The 21,678-nt window shown below is 35.8% G+C and overlaps 1 protein-coding gene across 1 annotated transcript; it reads left to right on the top strand.

Moving 5' to 3' along the window:
• The first annotated feature begins 819 nt into the window (after nt 1-819).
• On the top strand, nt 820-13,659 carry LOC108414273. The gene is made up of 5 exons (XM_037533111.1): nt 820-855; nt 2,754-4,015; nt 4,070-4,500; nt 10,093-10,179; nt 13,432-13,659. Exons 1-5 carry the CDS (start codon nt 845-847, stop codon nt 13,657-13,659), a joined length of 2,019 nt encoding a protein of 672 aa, XP_037389008.1. The 5' UTR covers nt 820-844.
• The last annotated feature ends 8,019 nt before the right edge of the window (nt 13,660-21,678 follow it).

Genomic DNA, 21,678 nt, shown 5'->3' with positions numbered 1-21,678 from the left:
TTAGCACACATCTGTCTGCATTGATAGCAGCCACATCCCAGCTCCCTCGGTCTTTTCAAACAACAAGTGGAAAACAGGACAAACGTCCTTTAATAAAGTAAATTCTTATGCTGAGACAAGAAGACAACTGGGTTTAACTGGGTGTTTCAGCTCTGCTGTGAGTGCTGAGAGAGAGAGCAGTGCTTCACTACAACATATCAATGCCTTTAGACTGAGACTCAACTGGACATTTCAATGTCCTGTCAGAAGTACCTGGAGCTCAAAAGCAGACTCTTCAGTCCAAAGTCTCCAGACAACCTGAATTAGACATATGTAAGAGTTTTCCACACACATACAGTAGTACACTGTACTATTAGTAGTACTACTAGTAAAGACTTAGAAAAAATGGATTTGAACCAAAGATTCTCTCTATTTAAGGCATATTTGTTTAAAACAAAATGACTATTTTATTGACCAAATGAAAAAACCCCAATATTGAAGTTTTGATGAACATGTCTGTCCTATAGTAGTCAAAGCAGTTCATTGTAGAGTTTTGCTTTGACAGTCAAGATGCGAGAAGCATGTAAAGCATTTCATCTTGTTGAACAGCATATTTATTCAGTGACGCTGTGACGGGTTCTGCTAAGACAAATGAGGGGAGCTAAGAAAAGTGGCATGCGGGAAGTTTTCAGGGAACCAAAAAGAAAATAACCTGAAGGAGGGGAAAGCTCTAAAAGTTCCGGGATGGTTAAGAACTGCTACTATTATCGTAACACTGACAATCTGCTCTGAAACTGTGTAACAGATCGCTGAGCGCTACCCCCTTCATCTCTTCTGAGATCTGAGGTGTACGAACACTATCATCATGGCTCAGAGGTGAGTGAAAATGTAATTCGGCTGTTTTTTTTATCACAGTGAAGGAGTAACCATTCAGAAATTTCATGATATATTGTCATTTTTACATCACAAAATATGCTTTCAACACAGAATTATTATCAATTGTAACACAAATTAACTTTTTTTTTTTTTTTTATTTTAATTTAGGCATTTTTGCTATTTTATCATATTTCTTAGAAGACATAAAATGAATACATTTGAAAAGTAGAGAAAAATGCAAAATCTATATATAAATTAAACCAAACACAAACAAGCAAATAACAAACAAGGTATGGTGTAAAACCTGATGGACTACAGCTCCCAACCACAGTCCACATCTACCTTATACATTTCTATTCTTTTTTCTTCCTTTTTCCCCCATTTTTAACATCACTGCATACATGTTTTTCAAAATTAGGTTCTAACATAACTACAAATTTTGGTTTCTGTGACTGAACTGAAATGCACCTTTTTCAGGCCCCAGTTCTCAGTTTTCAATGTCGGCACTTAAGAAAAGAAAAATAATATTTTATTTTAAAAAGTTGGTTTTAGCTTTTCTGTGGGCCGCTGTGCTTTGGGTGGAAAAGAACCCCTGCTCTACGCTGAATAGAGGACAGGTGGGCAGTACTCATGGTTGGTATAGTGTAATGGGTAACACCTCTGCCTTCTATGCTGTAGCCCGAGGTTCAGTCTGGCCAAGCGCCCTACACTATGCCAATAAACATCCTTGGGCAAGACTCCTAACACTATTACCTGCTTGTGTAAAATGATGATCAAACTGTAAGTTGCTCTGGATAAGATGCCATAAATGTAAATGTACTCTGAATAGAACAGAATAGTGGTGGATGCTACACTAAATAGAAGATAGAGGGACTCTATACAGAACAGAGGATAAGTGGTCTCTTCAGTAAATAGAGGATAGGTGGACTCTACACACATTACTTTCTTTAGTGAAGATAGTGGTTCTCTATATAACCATGAACACTTAAAGAAGCTTAAGTATGCTTAAAGGGTTCTTTGTACCTTCAGATTGATGATGAATGTGTTGTATATGGCTCTTTATAGAACCTTTTTGAAAGGTGTTCTATGTAGAAGAACCCTTTTTGTTGCTATATAGCATAGCAAGCTTGAAAGCAGATAGCAGAGCCCCTTTTATCATCTGTCCATTTGTAGGAAAAATCCCCAAACAGTCCTATCATGAACTGGACTAAGCAGCTCTTTATATGCCCAGCCAGCACCGCTGGCAGCAGGAGACGGTCATTAATATCACTGCTGCATGAAAAGAGTTACATGACTGAAACTGATGAATAGCCAACTTGATGAGCTACAGCGCTTGACAGAAAACAAATATATACAAATAAACTCAGATAAAACATTTTTAAAATGCTTCTGTTATTTTTTGATTAGATTATTATTGTTTTAGTTGGATTTGATGTTGACATTTATCTACTAATGTAGGATATAAAATAAAAAAAGAAAATTATGTAATACAACGAATAGCATTATTAGTTAATATTTTCTATAATATAAAACCAACTGTGCACTGCAACACTGCAAATACAATGACTTAAAATATCAAACAATCAGTAAATGTTTCTTTCAGTTTCATGCTCCTTCATGATTGGGGAGCTACACGGCTTGGCTGTTGTCATGGCTACAGAGTTTAAGATGGTGCCATCAACTTATTAATATGTCAGTTGTCTTGACTTCTTGAACTTCTTTCATTGAACTTGAATTTAACCTCCTAATAGTATTTTTAAGATTATAATAATTATAACATTTTCATTTCACCCAATTCTGTATTTAGCTATCAGAGTAAGATGGGAGATTTATTCACTCATCAATATAAGCTCAGGTGGTAAATGTTAAACCTTTTATCTTTGATTTCTTTTTTTTAGGATAAACCAAGCATCATCAGCTGATTTGATCAAGAAAAGTGTCATGCTCAGTTCGGGCCCACCAGCGCTGTACCGTCTTTACACAACAAGGAGTAATCTAGACAAGCATGGCAAGATCAGAAAGTGGACCTTTGGACAGAAATGTGCCAACATGCAAAACAAAATAATCCTGATGGTGGGAGAAACGGGAACAGGCAAGACCACTCTGATCAACACCATGGCCAATTACTTTCTGGGGGTGAAGTTTGAGGATCAAGTGTGGTTCGAGATCACAGAAGAAGACAGGAGAGATCAAACAGAATCTCAAACATCGGAAATCACTGCTTACGAGATCTTTTCCGAGAGGAAACTCGCCTCTCTCACCATCATTGACACGCCAGGTTACGGAGACACCAGGGGGATAGATAAGGACATGGAAATCGCTCAAAACTTACATGAATTATTTCTACATGAGACTGGAGTGAAGAGTCTTGACGCTGTGTGTCTTGTACTGAAAGCGTCTCAGAACAGGATCTCAGAGTTTCAGCGCTACATTTTCGAAGCAGTTCTGTCCTTGTTTGGGAAAGACATAGAGGACATCATAGTGCTGTTTATTACACACTCCGACGGAGGACCACCAACAAACGTTCTGGAAGCCATCAAGAAGGAAAAGATCCCCTGCTGTCACGATGAAGAGAACGAACCTGTTCATTTCCTGTTCAACAACCGTCAGTCTGAGAAACAGACAAAGAAATACGAGTACGTTTACAGATCTTCCTGGGAAATGGCGACGGACAATATTAAGGAATTTTTCAGATTCCTAAAATCACGACAGAGAAAAAGCCTAAATATGACTGTAAGTGTTCTAGAGGAGCGCATGCAGCTGAAGGCCTGCGTTGAGAATCTGAAGGAACGCATCAAATACAGCGAAGCAAAACGGACAGAACTGACTTACGTTCAACAAGCTTTGAAACAGAACAAAGAAAAGATTGAGAAAGATAAAAAGTTTATGTTCACTGTCAAGATAGCTTACAAAGAGAAGGTTGACACATCAGGTGCTTCATGGCAGGACCGAAAGGTGACCTCCTGCAAAGAATGTGAGGAGAACTGCCACGAGTTTGGCTGCTGGCTTGCTGGAAGTCCCCGGTTGTGCAAAGTTATGAAAGAAAGTCACTGCATTGTGTGTCACTGCCACTACTCCACACACGTCAGAGAGCACAAGAAATATGTGACAAAGCAGAGAGAGGAAAGAGTCACATTTGAAGAACTGAAAGAGAAATACAGCACTACAGCTGAAGAAATGGCCATTTACAATGAAAGTGCGTTGAAATGCGTAGAAACGGAGCATGGGAAAACACTGAGAATCAAAGAAATGATGACAAGCCTAGAAATCTGCCTGAAAATGCACATGGCCAGAAATGAAGAAGAGAAGAGGAGCTTGGTGAACGATGCATATGTGGCGATCGTAAAACTGTCCGAGATCGCGTTAAAACCAGACTCTGCCTTTACCGTTCAGTACCTCGACTTCCTGATTCCCCGAGTTGAAGAGGTTGGAACAGCAGGGTGGGCTCAGAAACTGAAGGACATGCAGAAAGCCGCAGACAAAGAATCAACTAAATCTGCAGTGGGGTATTTAAGTCGGATTAATATGGACACGCAGAAAGCTGCAGCTGAATTTGCTAACTCTGTAGTGGGGTATATAAGTAAGATGAGTAAGGACATGCAGAAAACTACAGACAGAGAATCTGCACACGCTGCAGAGGGGCCTGTACATAGGATGAATAAGGGCATGCAGAAACATGCATTCAAAGAATCAAGTAACTCTGCTGGGGGGTCTGTAAGGAGGATGAATAATGACATACAGAAAGCTACAGACAAAGAATCAACTCACTCTGCAGTGGGGTCTGGAAAGAAGATGAATACTGACATACAGAAAGCTACAAACAAAGAATCATCTCACCCCACAGCGGGGTATGTAAGGATGATGAAGGAACTCTTTAGTGCAAAGTAACAGGATTGGACTCTAACACTGTACAAGTAACAACACTAAAAAACCTGCAATCAGTCCATGCTTCATTCTGAAATTCAGTTACTCTTTCACTCTCAGAAATAAAGGTAGTAAACTGTCAGTGGGGAAGTGCCCCTCTTGTCACGGGGGTGGTACCCTCAAGGGTACATCTCAGTACCTTTAGTCAAGGAACATAACTGTATCAATCCATCTCAGCTGTATTGACTCCACACATGCCCCAGGCTTTTATTTTACTGCTCTGTGTTAAAACACTAGACTATGATAATGTACAAATATAAACGCTTCACCTGGAAAAACTTTAAAGTGCACAGTTGGACCTTAAAACCACTGTTGTGCCTTTTGAGGGAACATTTCTATTGTTTGTACATTGATGAATGAAAAACGTACCTGCACAGAACCTTCATTTCTAAAAGTGTAGGAGAATAAGTTCTGCCAAAGCATGTGTAGAACTTGGCACTGAAAAATGTCTCACTGTGAAGTGAAACTTTTACTTTAAGCATACTTAGAAAAGATCTCTGTTTTTGAGATATAATGTGGAAATAATGCCAATCTGATAATGCAGTAGCCACGGGTGTCACAGGTGTACCCACAGGTGTACCCAGTCAAATGTGCATTGAATAATTATCATTATTTAAGCCACTCATAGTGTGGCTAGCTAAATCAGCTTTAGTGGAGCTCCAGCAGCTGCTCAGTTTAGACTACAGCATCTGTACTTGGCCTTATTAGTGACGAGAGGTGAAAGTGGCCATGAGAGCACACTGTTCACTAGCATATTGACGGCACAGTATCATCTAACGTAATTAAGTCAATATCCATTATTTTGTCTGGGGCTTGATAGAGGAACATTCTGTAATATATATTTAATGTATATTTCATTATATATATATATATATATATATGTGTGTGTGTGTGTGTGTAATTTTACGAGAGAGAGAGAGAGAGAGAGAGAGAGAGAGAGAGAGATGAACGAAATAAAATCAATTTGAAACTATCACCTGGTTTAGTATATACAGGTTTCAACATGTTATCTGATGAAAATAAAGTCATTTTTTAAACATTATTTTGTATTTGTACTAATTCATTCACCTCTGATGCTGATGCCCAGTATCTCTCATCATTTCTCTGTATGTTGCTTGTATGTTCCTCATATTGAATGTATATATTTCTTATGCTGTGTTATATCTCCTGCTCTCTTCCTACAGTTTCAGAAATGAGTGTGTGTGACTGAGAATGTATAACATATGGCCCTGTGTACATGGATAATCTCACTGTCTCAAGGCTGTCTCTCCTGTATTAGAACAGTCCATATCTTTGTGTTACTGTCACTCTCCTCATTCTCCTGCTTAGAGCTGAGAGAAAGAGAAGGCAGTTTACTGATGTCTCTGCATCACAGCATCTGATATAAAGCCAGTTTTCTCCTCAAAATGTCTGTCTCAGTCTGGTATATTCACAATGACTAAAGCTTTGTTCGACATCTTTATCAACATTGAACATCATCCATATTTAGGTGTTTCTACTAAAATGGCCAGTAAATAGAAGCACAAGGAAGGTGTTTACAAGAAAGTTACCAGTTAGTGGATGTACGCAGTAGGTGTTTCTAATAAAGTGGCCAATGAGTGGAAGTACAAAGCAGATGTTTCTAATAAAGTGGCCAGTGAGTGGAAGTAAACGGTGGGTGTTTCTAATAAAGTGGCCAATGAGTGGAAGTACAAGGCATATGTTTCTAATAAAGTGGCCAGTTTTCAAGACAGTGGTTGGTGAGTGGAAATACACAGTAGGTGTTTCTAATAAAGTGGCCAGTGAGTTGTAGTATAGGATTGAAATACAATGTGCATGAACATATGGCAGACCCGAATTACTGATGCAGGCACCCAGAGAAGACCATTTACCACTCAGCCTAGACGTGTCTTTATGGTAAAGATCTCATTACTCTGGTCATTTGTGATCCTCCAAGGTTCCATTCATTGTGGTGCTTCTGTTCCTATGATCAAGCCAGTGTCAATGCCAAGACTGAGTGGATGCATGATGAGTGGTAATTCCTTCGCTGTGACACTGCCAGGTCCTGAGGACCACGCTCATGACAGGTCCTCCTGTCCCTTAGTGTGATGCCTACTCCTCACATTAAATTGCCTTCTCAACCTGTCTGTGCAAAGTATTGCAAAACTCCCCAAAACCACAAATGCAAGTGTTTGGATAATGTGGTTTGAATTGCTGAGCTTGGCTGGTTCTGACTCTACAGAGGAAGCTGATTCATCAATGGCCATTTGGACATCCAGATCTAGACAAACAAAACAAATAATCAAAAATCTGTATATATTCAGTAAAAGTAGTCAAATGAGTTCAGAACAAGCTCCTGATGATCTCTCCATCTCCCTCTGTTCCTGATTGGTCAGGTACGCTAAGCTGACCCTCTCATACACTCAGACTGCAGACGAAATTTCTAGCTGTAACTTTACTGGCTTTAGTTCATTTTCACAAATAAACGAACGATTAGCTGTCTCAAAAAAATCTTAAGTACAACTACTATTTTTATTTAATAGTATTATATATTTTATATATAATTCTTATTGCTATTCTTACTGTTCTTAATGTTTAATTATAGCTTTTCTTTGCTATTTTTATTTGTTGCTTAAAACTCTATTAGAGTAGTAGAAATAAAACTAATGAATTAAAAATATAAAATTCTTATTATTATTCCTTTGCTTGTTATTATGATTCTTGTTTTTATTATTTTTATTATTATTAAATATATTTTTGTTCTGCCTGTAAATCTTTTAGTTTGTTTGTAAGAAGTTCTAGTTCTCAATGTGCTGAAAGTTCATGTAATTTAAGACACACATTTATCTGTGATAAAGCAACTGTATATTAGTGGTGGTAATAATAATAATAATAATAATAATAATAATAATAATAATAATAATATGTTTTCTGTGTCTGGTGTTTTAAATACTGACCGCTAAAGGGGACACTGTACACTTCATATACTAGTGCAGTATGTATATTACTGCAATGTGAATACAGTAATTCAAACAAAGACTGCTAGAGGGCGCCAACGACTCCTGAAATAGGAGTTACATTGGCCTTTATCAGCTAGTAATAAAGAAGTCAATGATAATGATAATTCATTTGAAAACTACTATTATTATTGTTATTATTATTATTATTATTATTATTATTATTATTATTATTATTATTATTATTATTATTATCTAAAGCTACTGTAAAGGTTAGAAAAGTTACTCTGATTAAAAACAGGACCACCCCAACGAAATTAAAGAATTCTCTATAGTTCATCGGTTTTAGGTCCAGATCTGCATAAGACAGCGATTGGGTCCGGACTCGGACTGCGGTCCACCTATTAGTGACCTCTGCTATAAAGAGTGATGGTGAGAAGAGTGTTAAGCTCTGGTAGTAAAATCTCCTCCCAGTAAGATCATTAATCACTTCAAATGAATGTTTCTGCTTCCTGTGTGGTTTTAATCCAGGTCACAGTCTGGAAGAAGGAGAGAAAGTGGGATTTTCTGCTGAGTCTGTTTGTTCCAGCAGCTTTAAACTGATTTTCACATTTCAGAACGAGTGAATGAGTGAGTGCTGGATCTGGACTTACATGTGAACGACTCTGAGAATCAGACAGGAGGTTCTTCCAGCTTTACAGCCAGTTACCCAGTCAGCTCCTGCGGTTCCTTCACCTCCTACAGCTCATAAACTCTCCCAGCTGAGTTTCAAACACTGGTCTTTAAGGAAGAGAAGCAAGCGCTTAATCTGACCAGCCACTGACTGGAAGCACCGAAGGGCAGAGCTGAATAAGCCTCGAGGATCACAGAGACTGTGGTCCAGAGTCTCACTGAGCTTTAAGCCAGAAGATCTTCTTCAACATCTTCATTCTGTAACAGCTACATGGCTTTTTCCCATCATTCCTGACTGTCACTCAGCTCTCAGTTCAGTCTGTAGGGCCTCATGAATCAGTCAGTGGAGAAAACACAAAACAATATTACAAACACATGAGTCAGTAACTGCTCAGTGCTGCAGGATCATCTAAAGAAGCTCTGTTAGCATTTTGAACAGGCTGAGTTTGGGTGTCACATCATAATGATCCACAAGAGGGAGCCACTCACCAGCTCAGAAGCAGATCCAGCCAACGACTGTATTTATGAGTTACTGCATCCAAAGCTAATGAGTTGTACACAGTGAGGAACCCTCAGAACCTTCTAGAGAATTTCACTACAAATAGTTTTGCTTCTTTAAATTAACAAAACAGAAGATGATCCACTCAGGGTGGTTTCTTTGTGTAGGTCTTTTGAGGCTGGACAGAAGGTCTTATGCTGCGATTCGCGCTGCATCAGAAATTTTGATGTGATCAACTTCATCATCAGATAAAGTTAAACTCTGTTACAATTTCAAATATGACTAAAAAGTTTTTAACAAGCTTCTGTTTAATCTAGAACAGCTAAATGTTCCCCCACGATGGCTCTAGCAGAAATGAGCATTCTTGTAGACGATTTCTGCTTTTTTGACCAGGCTGACACGTTTATGCTCTAACTGAAGCTCCAGCTCTAACAGCCACAGTTCAGCACGGAGTTCATTTGTTGCTGTTTGATTGTATTTTGAGGTCACAGAGTCACCAAATCAGCGTTTTGATCATTATGTTTGTTGACGTATTGATTATTGAGCAGAGCTGTTCACTGTGATTTAGGATGATGATGTGTTTATCCCAGACCGTAACAGGGTCACTTTACTGGAACTGTCCAGGGTGCTGAACTTTATCAGCTCTTAATGACCATAAATGGTGTTTTTTGTCTTTTTCTATTATTTATTTTGTTGTTAAACTCTGAGTAAAATACACAGGAAAACTAATGACATTCTTAAAAAAGTGAACTTCCTCCTAATGAGATACGATAAGCTTGATTTAACAAACTTCATAAACCTTTTTAGCAGATCTGCAGAACCTTCTGGTTCTTTGTCCCCTGATGGATTTAGTCTTTAAGCTCCATATTAGAGGAATTAAATGTAGGTTTTGGTGACTCAGCGACTGAATGTGACCTGCAGATATATCAGCAGACCGGTTTCTTAAACAGGCAGATCTTTGGTGATTTGCTGTAAATGTGTCTCTCCTGTTGATTTTCTCCTGAATGGGTTCTTTCTTTAAACAGATCTGCAGAGATGTTTTCATGATCCCCTATTTCAGGTACAATGTAAACAGCCTCATATAGATTTATGAAGCATCATTACTGTGTAGAAGTCCTACTTCTGTGATCTAAGTAGTGCTCTGTAGATGGAGTTGGGGGCAAGTTCTCAGAGTTTATGATTTTTCTAATGTAATTCTCTCTGCAGACTTTCTGCATAATGAAGTTTCTCCAAGTTAAACTCATAAAGACCTCAGATCGTCTGTGTCCCATCGTCTATGTAGAAGAGCTAAAGGTGAGATGTTTTCAACAATATAATGGAAGATCTACTGTGTGATCATGATGATTAACAGTAGAAGACTGTAAGGGGAATTAAGCAGTGAGTGTTTTTAATGTTACTTTAGTAGAGGGTGAAGATTTGTGGTTTAGGTGAGGGGGTCTCTAGTGAGGACTTGATTAGGACCCTGTAAAGACCAGCACTGCATATAAAGCATTAGATATCATCAGTATATGGTGATTCAGTGCTCCTAGTTTTAGATATGAACTGATGTATTTAGGCCCCCCTCCAAATTTACACCCCTGCTCATGACCAGAGCTCAGTTCAGGGGTCTCTTACCCAGCGGTCAGTGCCCATTTGGATCCTCCTCTGTGTCTCGGTCAGTCAGATCAATACAACAGTTCTGCTGTTTATGATCAGCAGGTCTGCTCCTCTCGCTGCAGTTCTGCCTCCTCTCACTCCCGCTCTTCTTCTCAGTATAGATGTAATAAACACTGGAGCTGACATTTCTACAACCTTTTAAATCAGACAATATATGTGTTTAAAGTAATGAGGAGCATAAAGGAAGTGCCTCTTATAACACTATGAAACATTACTGGTAAAAATCCTCTAATCTGACTCACAGTAAACATTTCTAACATGCTGCTGCACAAACTGTCTGCAGAGGAGCTCAGAGTCATTTCAGAGTCACTGGGGATTTTTTTGCTTGTGTGAAACATTTGTTTGTATCAGCAGCACAAACAGTTCCTAATATGTCTTAATGTACTTTTAAATGTATGTAATGAAGTCATACAGTACCTGAGCACCATCCACATAAGCAGGGTCTGTGTGCTGGGTGGGGGAGAGGAGCTGGGGTCTGTAGTGGGTCTGTCCTCTGTGTCTACATGCACATCCACCACAGTGTTGAGTTGAACAACTAACAGAGGAATGAACAATTTGATCACCTTTCAGAATTTCTGAAGCACTGCAGTCTGTAGAGCTGCAGAGCTGAACATGTTATTATTGAAAATATTCACAGCTTTATTTTATTAAAGAACTAAATTCCTGATTAAACATGTGAGAGTGTATTATTATTTAGTGTATGTTAGTACCTTCTCCCTCCAAAGGTTTATGAGGTACGTATTAGTCAGTTCGTTTCATTTAGACTCTTAGTACTTATCATTTTACCCAAAATAGATACTAAACACTTCAGAGATTGTATCTGAGCTGCATGCTGCATGAAAAAAGCTATAGTTTCTCACTGTTCACTTACAAAATGAACCCACAACGTAACTGTGTGGAACAAAGTTGTCAGTAAGTGCAGCTTCTCCACATCGTGTACTGAGAGTAGACCAAGTATCCAGAACCCTAAAGAAAATCTCACGCAGAGCAGATAATAAAGCATCTTAATCCAACTACATTTTCCTTTTTATGCTACTTTAGCCTTTCTTAACTGATACTTATTTATTAGATTTGATTAATTTAACATGTGATGAGTAAAAAGTAATCCACCAAAATCAAACTAAAACTGAGGAAAATGATTATTGTGTTTGTTTATTTAGATGGTAAAGTTGGTAATCTTGAAGATGTCCCAACCTCTGTCTCCTCTGGGGAAACTCCATGTGGATCTGGATTGGCTCATTCCAGCTCCTCCTCTTCTCTGGCTCCACCCCTCTATCATTACACTCACCTGCAGCTCATTCATGGACTTATTTGGCCACCCATATATACTGCACTGTGGTGAAGTCTCTGTGTTTCCTCAGTTCTGAGTCGTGTTCTCTGTGTAAGTGTTCTCCTGTATTTTAACTGCTGCCTTGTTATCTTGTTTTTCCTGAAGGATTCCTCTCTGATGTGTCTCTCTACTGGTGTTTTAGCCCCTGCTGCCTTGTGGACTCACCCCAATAAATCTACTCTGAACTTGCAGCCTGAATCAACCCTTTCATTACAGAGCACTTCACCAATAGTGAAACCAAACTGAGGGTATAAATGTGTGTAATTGAATCTATGAACTAGCTGCAGGTGAGTGTAATGATGGAGGGGTGGAGCCAGAGAGGAACAGGAGCTGGAATGATCCAATCCAGACTGAGCAGGTCCAAATGGGATCTCTACAGAGGGTGGAGACATTGTGACAGAAGAGCTGATTATGGTGTTCTCGTCCCTCTCCTACACCTCCTAAAGGGAATATCAACACAGTTTGATTCAGTTCTATTAGAGCCTGATTATAAACCAGGACATTACATGATAACAGTGATCTCTCACTCTAAATAAAATCAGTCAGTATGTAAAATGACTGGAAATGTATAGAAAAGTAAAATGAGAATTTAGCAGCGCTTTAAAAACATCCTGCTGGTGAGACGTGTCATCATGCTGTGATTCCTTACTGATCAGGCAGGTAATCCTCTCTCTTCTTTCTGCTCCACAGTCAGAAGAACCAGGGTGCCCACCATCCTCTGGAGCTTCTCTTATCGTTTTCAGGCTGGAGGCACAGAGTCAGCAGGCTTTGGATCACATTCAACATCATCAGAACTTCACAGAATCAGGCTGTGAAGAAAACCTTTAGGTTAATAAACATGAACATCTCTTTAATAAGAGGCTGGGAGGCAGGAAGGACTGAAAAGCTTCTTGTCTTAATGGTGAATGGGCAGAGCCACACTGCCCTAGACAGATATGTGGAAATGCATTGGTTCTTGTGATATCAGGAAAACAGAGAATCCAAAATCAGCTGTTTTACTGTAATTTTTATTTATAAAGTACATGGACTGGGTGAGAAAATAGTGAATCTAGACATTTTAACGGTGTTTAACACTATAATACAAGCAAGCAAGTAAAATGTTTTTACATTATCTGGTCTCTTTAAAAGAAGCTCCAGCAAAGAAAACGAAAAGGACACTGTAGCGGATACCTCTTTGATGGAAAGTGAAGATGGGAGTCGATTCTGCCAGGAAGTTTGAATTCGGCACAACACCAGAAACAGTCAGCAGCCTTTAGCACAGCGTCCTTGAGATGACAACGAAAGACTTCTGCAGCGATGCTGGAACCTGCGTTCTTGAGGAAATGAAGGGTTTAAATGTCCTTCATCTTCTAGATGATGTTTATTATCTTTTCTGTTAAAGTGAGTCACTGGTATCAAACTGCTGTTACCCTACAGGACCGAGGACTGACTGATTATTCACTCATCTGGACTGAAGTCTTAATGAAAGCAGCTGGTTTGTGGACGGCTGTATGACAGGCAGAGCTGCAGGAAGCTGCAGTACATGTGCATCTCTGTCAGACGTTCTGCCGTACCTGCAGCTCAGACTGCAGCTTCAGAGGAGAAGAGTGGACCAAGGACATCCCAGCATGCATCAGGCCACACTGAAGCTTGTGGAAGTGAGAATCCTCATCAGATCCTCTACACGCCTCCTGCTGCTCTGCCTCAGTATCAGCCTTTACTGCTCCTCCTGCAGAGATGAAGGTTTTCAGTTCATCTGTCCTGCAGCATCTCCCAACATTCCAGAGTGTCCAGCGTCTGTTCTTTGAGGATGTTTCCTGGAAAAGTTGATTAGAGCTGGATCTCCTTTATAAACGAGCTCTTTTCATCACCACAGTACTCTCTTTGCTCTTCTTCAGCTGGGGAAGGTCTATCAGCCGCGCCCCCCTTGGTTACTGTTGAAAATTGAGTTCATATCAATAAAACATAACAGTAAGTCATAAAAAGAAATGAGTATCACTTCAAAACCAGAGATTAAAAACAACAATCCTGATTATTCTATTAAATAAAAATGAACTGAGAATTACAGAAACATGCTGTTCAGTCCTCAGAAATCATTAGGTCTTCTCTGAAGGTCTAGAAGGTTCTGAGGGTTCCTCACTGTGTAGAACCCATTAGCTTTGGAAGCAGCTACTCATAATGACAGTCGTTGGCTGGATCTGCTTCTGAGCTGGTGAGTGGCTCCCTCTTGTGGATCATTATGATGTGACACCCAAACTCAGCCTGTTTAAAATGCTAACAGAGCTTCTTTAGATGATCCTGCAGCACTGAGCAGTTACTGATCAGACTCATGTGTTTGTAATATTGTGTTGTGTTTTCTCCACTGACTGATTCATGAGGCTCTACAGACTGAACTGAGAGCTGAGTGACAGTCAGGAATGATGGGAAAAAGCCATGTAGCTGTTACAGAATGACTTCAGGAGGATTTTTTTGCTGAAGATGTTGAAGAAGATCTTCAGTGAGACTGTGGACCACAGTCTCTGTGATCCTCGAGGCTTATTCAGCTCTGCTCTGCTCTTGGGTCTCTGTGCTTCCAGTCAGTGGCTGGTCAGATTAGGCTCTTGCTTCTCTTCTTAGAAGACCAGTGTTTGAAGCTCTTGTTGGTTGACCACCCTGTTACATCATATGTGGACAATATGAACATAAAAGACTTAATTAAAAAGCTGTTCAGTCTTAATCACTGAAGTAAATTTGGCCACACAGGTTGAACGTTAACCTCAGCTGGGAGAGTTTATGAGCTGTAGGAGGTGAAGGAACCACAGGAGCTGACTGGGTAACTGGCTGTAAAGCTGGAAGAACCTTCTGTCTGATTCTCAGAGTCGTTCACATGTAAGTCCAGATCCAGCACTCACTCATTCACTCGTTCTGAAATATGAAAATCAGTTTAAAGCTGCTGGAACAAACAGACTCAGCAGAAAATCCCACTTTCTCTCCTTCTTCCAGACTGTGACCTGGATTAAAACCACACAGGAAGCAGAAACATTCATTTGAAGTGATTAATGATCTTACTGGGAGGAGATTTTACTACCAGAGCTTAACACACTTCTCACCATCACTCTTTACAGCAGAGGTCACTAATAGGTGGACCTTAAGTTTATATAATGTAAGTAGTATGGCAGAAGTCTTTATTTGAATTACTGTCTTACAGTAACATTGCCACAATGTACATAATGTAGAAGGATAAAAAGTGTACAGTGCGCCCTCTGGCGGTCAGCATTTGAACAACAAACACAGTAAACAATAAATTAAGCAACAAACAAAAAACAGGTAAAATCACAATTAAAATGACTGAATATTATTATTATTAGTATTATTTACGTCATAATTATCACCATTATTATTGTTAATTATTATCATCATTGTTATTACTTTCAATACTAACACTACTACTAATAATAATAATAACAATAATAATAATAGCAGAATTTATTATTATTATTATTATTATTATTATTATTATTATTACTGTTGTTGTTAGCTCATATAGGCTAATGTCACTTGTATTCGCATCCTATAGTGGTTATTTTAATTACTGTATAACAATAACTTTGCAGTAAGGTACATAATGTACAAGTATATAAAGACTTAAAGTGTACAGTGCGCCCTCTAGCGGTCAGAATTTTAAAAAGAAGCACAGGAAACGCCAGACATCAAAAATAAAGTTACAGTCAAGATGAAATTTACTAAACGTTTATTATTATTATTTATTTTTTTTATTATTATTATTATTATTATTATTAGTAGTAGTAGTAGTAGTAGTAGTAGTATTTATTATTAAAAACAGCAGCAATAATCATCATTATAATGTAGTAATTAAAATTAAATATTATCATTTACTTTTTTGTATTTATTGTATTTATTGCTCATACAATGTAACTCGTAATTGAAGAGTGTTGGCGCCCTCTGGCGGTCTTTATTTGAATTACTGTGTTACAATAACATTGCAGTAATGTACATAATGAGAAAATTCTAGAAATAAAATAAGTAGAGGTACAGTCAAGATTAAATGTATTATTATTATTATTATTATTATTATTATTATTAACAACAACAAAAGCAATAATAATAATAAAAATAAATTATCATTCCTATCATTTTTCATTAGTATTGATTATACAATTTGATGTAAGTAGTATTGCAGGAGTCTTGGGCGCCCTCTGGCGGTCAGCATTTGAATTACTGTCTTACAGTAACATTGCCGCAACGTACATAATGTAGAAGGATATAAAGTGTACAGTGCGGCCTCTGGCGGTCAGCATTTGAACAGCAAACACAGTAAACTATAAATTATATAAATAATAAAGTAATAAAAATAATAGTTTCCAATATTATTATTATTATTATTATTATTACTATTATTATTGTTGTTGTTGTTATTAACTCATATAGGCTAATGTAACTTGGATTTCAGGGGTCGTTTGCACCCTATAGTGGTTTTTATTATTATTACTGTATTACAATAACATTGCAGTAACGTACATAATGTACAAGTATATAAGGAGTTAAAGTGTACAGTGCGCCCTCTAGCGATCAGTATTTAAACAAGAAGCACAGGAAACGCCAGATATCAAACAAATAAAGCATTTAGAGTTACAGTCAAGATGAAATTTATTACAGCATAATAATAATAATAATAATAATAATAATAATAATAATAATAGTAGTAGTAGTAGTAGTAGTAGTAGTAGTAGTATTTATTATTTAAAACAGCAGCAATAATCATCATTATAATGTAATTAAAATTAATTATTATCATTTACTTTTTTGTATTTATTGTATTTATTGCTCATACAATATAATGTAACTTGTAATGCAGGAGTGTTGGCGCCCTTTGGCGGTCTTTATTTTTATTACTGTATAACAATAACATTGCAGTAATGTACATAATGTACAAGTATATAAAGAGTTAAAGTGTACAGTGCGCCCTCTAGCGGTCAGCATTTGAACAGCAAACACAGGAAACCTACATCACATAAAACGAATGTAGAGTTACAGTCAATATTAAATTTACTACAGCATATTATTATTATTTATTATTATTCTTAGAATTATTATTATTTATTAATAATAATAATTATATTATTATTAATATGATTATTATTATTATTATTATAAATTATCATTCCTATTATTTTTCATTAGTATGATCATACAATTATTATTATTATTATTATTATTATTATTAATTATTATTGTTGTTGTTATTATTATTTATTATTTATTTTTATTATTATTATTATTATTATAAATAATAATCATTCCTTTTTTTTTCAGTTAGTATTGATTATACAATATGATGTAAGTAGTATTGCAGGAGTCTTGGGCGCCCTCTGGCGGTCTTTATTTGAATTACTGTCTTACAGTAACATTGCCGCAATGTACATAATGTAGAAGGATATAAAGTGTACAGTGCGCCCTCTGGCGGTCAGCATTTGAACAACAAACACAGTAAACTATAAATTATATAAATAATAAAAAGTAATAAAAATAAAAGTTTCCCATGTTTATTATTATTATTATTATTATTATTATTATTATTATTATAAATTATCATTCCTATAATTTTTCATTAGTATTGATTATACAATTTGATGTAAGTAGTATTGCAGGAGTCTTGGCCCTCTGGCGGTCTTTATTTTAATTACTGTCTTACAGTAACATTGCCGCAATGTACATAATGTAGAAGGATATAAAGTGTACAGTGCGCCTTCTGGCGGTCAGTATTTAAACAAGAAGCACAGGAAACGCCAGACATCAAACAAATAAAGCATTTAGAGTTACAGTCAAGATTAAATTTATTACAACATATTATTATTATTATTATTAATTTTATTATTATTATTATAATTAATGATATTATTATTATAATTAATTATATTATTATTATTATTATTATTATTATTATTATAAATTATCATTCCTATTATTTTTCATTAGTTTTGATTATACAATGTGATGTAAGTAGTATTGCAGGAGTCTTGGGCGCCCTCTGGCGGTCTTTATTTGAATTGCTGTCTTACAGTAACATTGCCACAATGTACATAATGTAGAAGGATATAAAGTGTACAGTTCGCCCTCTGGCGGTCTGCATTTGAACAACAAACACAGTAAACAATAAATTAAGCAACAACAATTATTTTTTATTTTGTAATCATCATCATCATCATCATCAACCGCTTAATCCAGATAGGGTCGCGGTATTTGGTAATCATTTTATTATTATTATTATTATTATTATTATTATTGTCTTCAAAATTATTATTATTCACATTATTAGTATTATAAGTTCATACAATATGATGTAAGTAGTATGGCAGGAGTCTTGGGCGCCCTCTGGCGGTCTTTATTTGAATTACTGTCTTACAGTAACATTGCCACAATGTACATAATGTAGAAGGATATAAAGTGTACAGTGCGCCCTCTGGCGGTCAGCATTTGAACAACAAACACAGTAAACAATAAATTAAGCAACAACCATTATTTGTTATTTTGTAATCATCATCATCATCATCATCGACCGCTTAATCCAGATAGGGTTGCGGTATTTGGTAATAATTTTTAAATTATTATTATTATTATTATCATAAATTATCATTCCTATCATTTTTCATTAGAATTGATCATACAATATAATGTAAGTAGTATGGCAGAAGTCTTGGGCGCCCTCTGGCGGTCTTTATTTGAATTACTGTCTTACAGTAACATTGCCACAATGTACATAATGTAGAAGGATCTAAAGTGTACAGTGCGCCCTCTGGCGGTCAGCATTTGAACAGCAAACACAGTAAACTATAAATTAAGCAACAAACAAAAAACAGGTAAAATCACAATTAAAATGACAGAATATTATTATTAGTAGCATTATTCTTATCATATTATTATCATCATTATGTCTTTGAATAATAACACTACTACTACTACTTATTAATATTATTATTATTATTATTATTATTATTATTATGTGAAATAACACACAATAAGTTTTACTTTTTCATTTGACTTATTGTGTTTTTTGACATAATAATAATAATAATAATAATAATAATAATAATAATAAATAGGTGCTGGAGCCTAACCCAGCGGTCATCGGGCGGAAGGCAGGATACACCCTGGACAAGTCTCCAGTCCATTGCAGGGCAGACAGACAGACACAGAGGAACCCGGAGGAAACCCACGCAGTAAAAAAAGTCGAGTTACAGTCAATATTGAAATTACTACTATTATTATTATGATAATGATGATTATTATTATTGTTGTTGTTGTTGTTGTTATTTTTAGAAGTATTATTAATTAGTATTAGTATTAATATAATAATAAAAATGGTCAGTTATTATTGTTGTTAACATAGTTTTTCATATTTATTGCTCCTACAACATAATTGTATGTTGGCGCCCTCTAGTGGTCAGCATTTGAATTAAGTACAGTATTTGAACAACAAGCACAGGAAACATAGAAATTTACTACAACATATAATATTATTATTATTATTATTATTATTATTATTATTATCATTATTATTATTACTACTACTACTACTACTACTACTACTCACTTTGGCTCTGAATTATCTTTGGACTCAATCTCGTAGAATCCCCAAGGAGATCGTGACGTCAGCCTCACTCTGGCGCTCCAATCAGCGCTCCAGGTCCCCAGTGTTTGAAGGTCTTGCTGGATGACCGCCCTGTTACATCATATGTAGACAATATAAGCATAAAAGAGTAAATTAATTAAAAAGCTCCAGCTGGCGCCCAGATCATCAGATAGATCTGATGTTTCCTGTGCTTCTTGTTCAAATACTGACCGCTAGAGGGCGCACTGTATACTTTATATCCTTCTACATTATGTACATTGTGGCAATGTTACTGTAAGACAGTAATTCAAATAAAGACCGCCAGAGGGCGCCCAAGACTTCTGCAATACTACTTACATCATATTGTATGATCAATACTAATGAAAAATAATAGTAATGATAATTTACATTAATAATAATAATAATAATAATAATAATAATAATATGCTGTAGTAAATTTAATATTGACTGTAACTCTACATTCGTTTTATGTGATGTAGGTTTCCTGTGTTTGCTGTTCAAATGCTGACCGCCAGAGGGCGCACTGTACACTTTAACTCTTTATAGTCTTGTACATTATGTACATTACTGCAATGTTATTGTTATACAGTAATAAAAATAAAGATCGCCAGAGGGCGCCAACACTCCTGAATTACAAGTTACATTATATTGTATGAGCAATAAATACAATAAATACAAAAAAGTAAATGATGATAATTAATTTTAATTACTACATTATAATGATGATTATTGCTGCTGTTTTAAATAATAAATACTACTACTACTACTACTACTACTACTAATATTATTATTATTATTATTATTATTATTATTATTATTATTATTATTATGCTGTAATAAATTTCATCTTGACTGTAACTCTAAATGCTTTATTTGTTTGATATCTGGCGTTTCCTGTGCTTCTTGTTTAAATACTGATCGCTAGAGGGCGCACTGTACACTTTAACTCCTTATATACTTGTACATTATGTACGTTACTGCAATGTTATTGTAATACAGTAATAATAATAAAAACCACTATAGGGTGCAAACGACCCCTGAAATACAAGTTACATTAGCCTATATAAGTTAATAACCACAACAACAACAACAACAACAACAACAACAACAATAATAATAATAATAATAATAATATAATAATAAGCATTGGAAACTATTATTTTTATTACTTTTTATTATTTATATAATTTATAGTTTACTGTGTTTGCTGTTCAAATGCTGACCGCCAGAGGGCGCACTGTACACTTTATATCCTTCTACATTATGTACGTTGCGGTAATGTTACTGTAAGACAGTAATTCAAATAAAGACCGTCAGAGGGCGCCCAAGACTCCTGCAATACTACTTACATCAAATTGTATAATCAATACTAATGAAAAATGATAGGAATGATAATTTATTTTTATTATTATTGCTTTTGTTGTTGTTAATAATAATAATAATATTATTATTATTATTATTATTATTATTATTATTATTATTATTAACAACAACAACAACAACAACAACAATACATTTAATCTTGACTGTACCTCTACTTATTTTATTTCTAGAATTTTCTCATTATGTACATTACTGCAATGTTATTGTAACACAGTAATTCAAATAAAGACCGCCAGACGGCGCCAACGCTCTTCAATTACGAGTTACATAATATTATATGAGCAATAAATACAATAAATACAAAAAAGTTAATGATAATAATTCATTTGAATTACTACATTATAATGATGATTATTGCTGCTGTTTTTAATAATAAATGCTACTACTACTACTACTACTACTACTACTACTACTACTACTAATAATAATAATAATAATAAATAATAATAATAAAAAAATAATAATAATAACACAAATAATAATAATAAACTTTAGTAAATTTCATCTTGACTGTAACTTTACTTTTGATATCTGGCGTTTCCTGTGCTTCTTGTTTAAATTCTGACCGCTAGAGGGCGCACTGTACACTTTAAGTCTTTATATACTTGTACATTATGTACCTTACTGCAAAGTTATTGTTATACAGTAATTAAAATAACCACTATAGGATGCGAATACAAGTGACATTAGCCTATAGGAGCTAACAACAACAACAAGAGTAATAATAATAATAATAATAATAATAATAATAATAATAATAATAAATTCTGCTATTTTTATTATTGTTATTATTAGTAGTAGTAGTAGTAGTAGT

The sequence above is a fragment of the Pygocentrus nattereri genome, chromosome 22 (genome assembly GCF_015220715.1).
Source record: "Pygocentrus nattereri isolate fPygNat1 chromosome 22, fPygNat1.pri, whole genome shotgun sequence".
Lineage (NCBI taxonomy): Eukaryota > Metazoa > Chordata > Actinopteri > Characiformes > Serrasalmidae > Pygocentrus > Pygocentrus nattereri.
The sequence above is the reverse complement of the archived record's forward strand: the minus strand, read 5'-3'. Positions and strand labels throughout refer to the sequence as shown.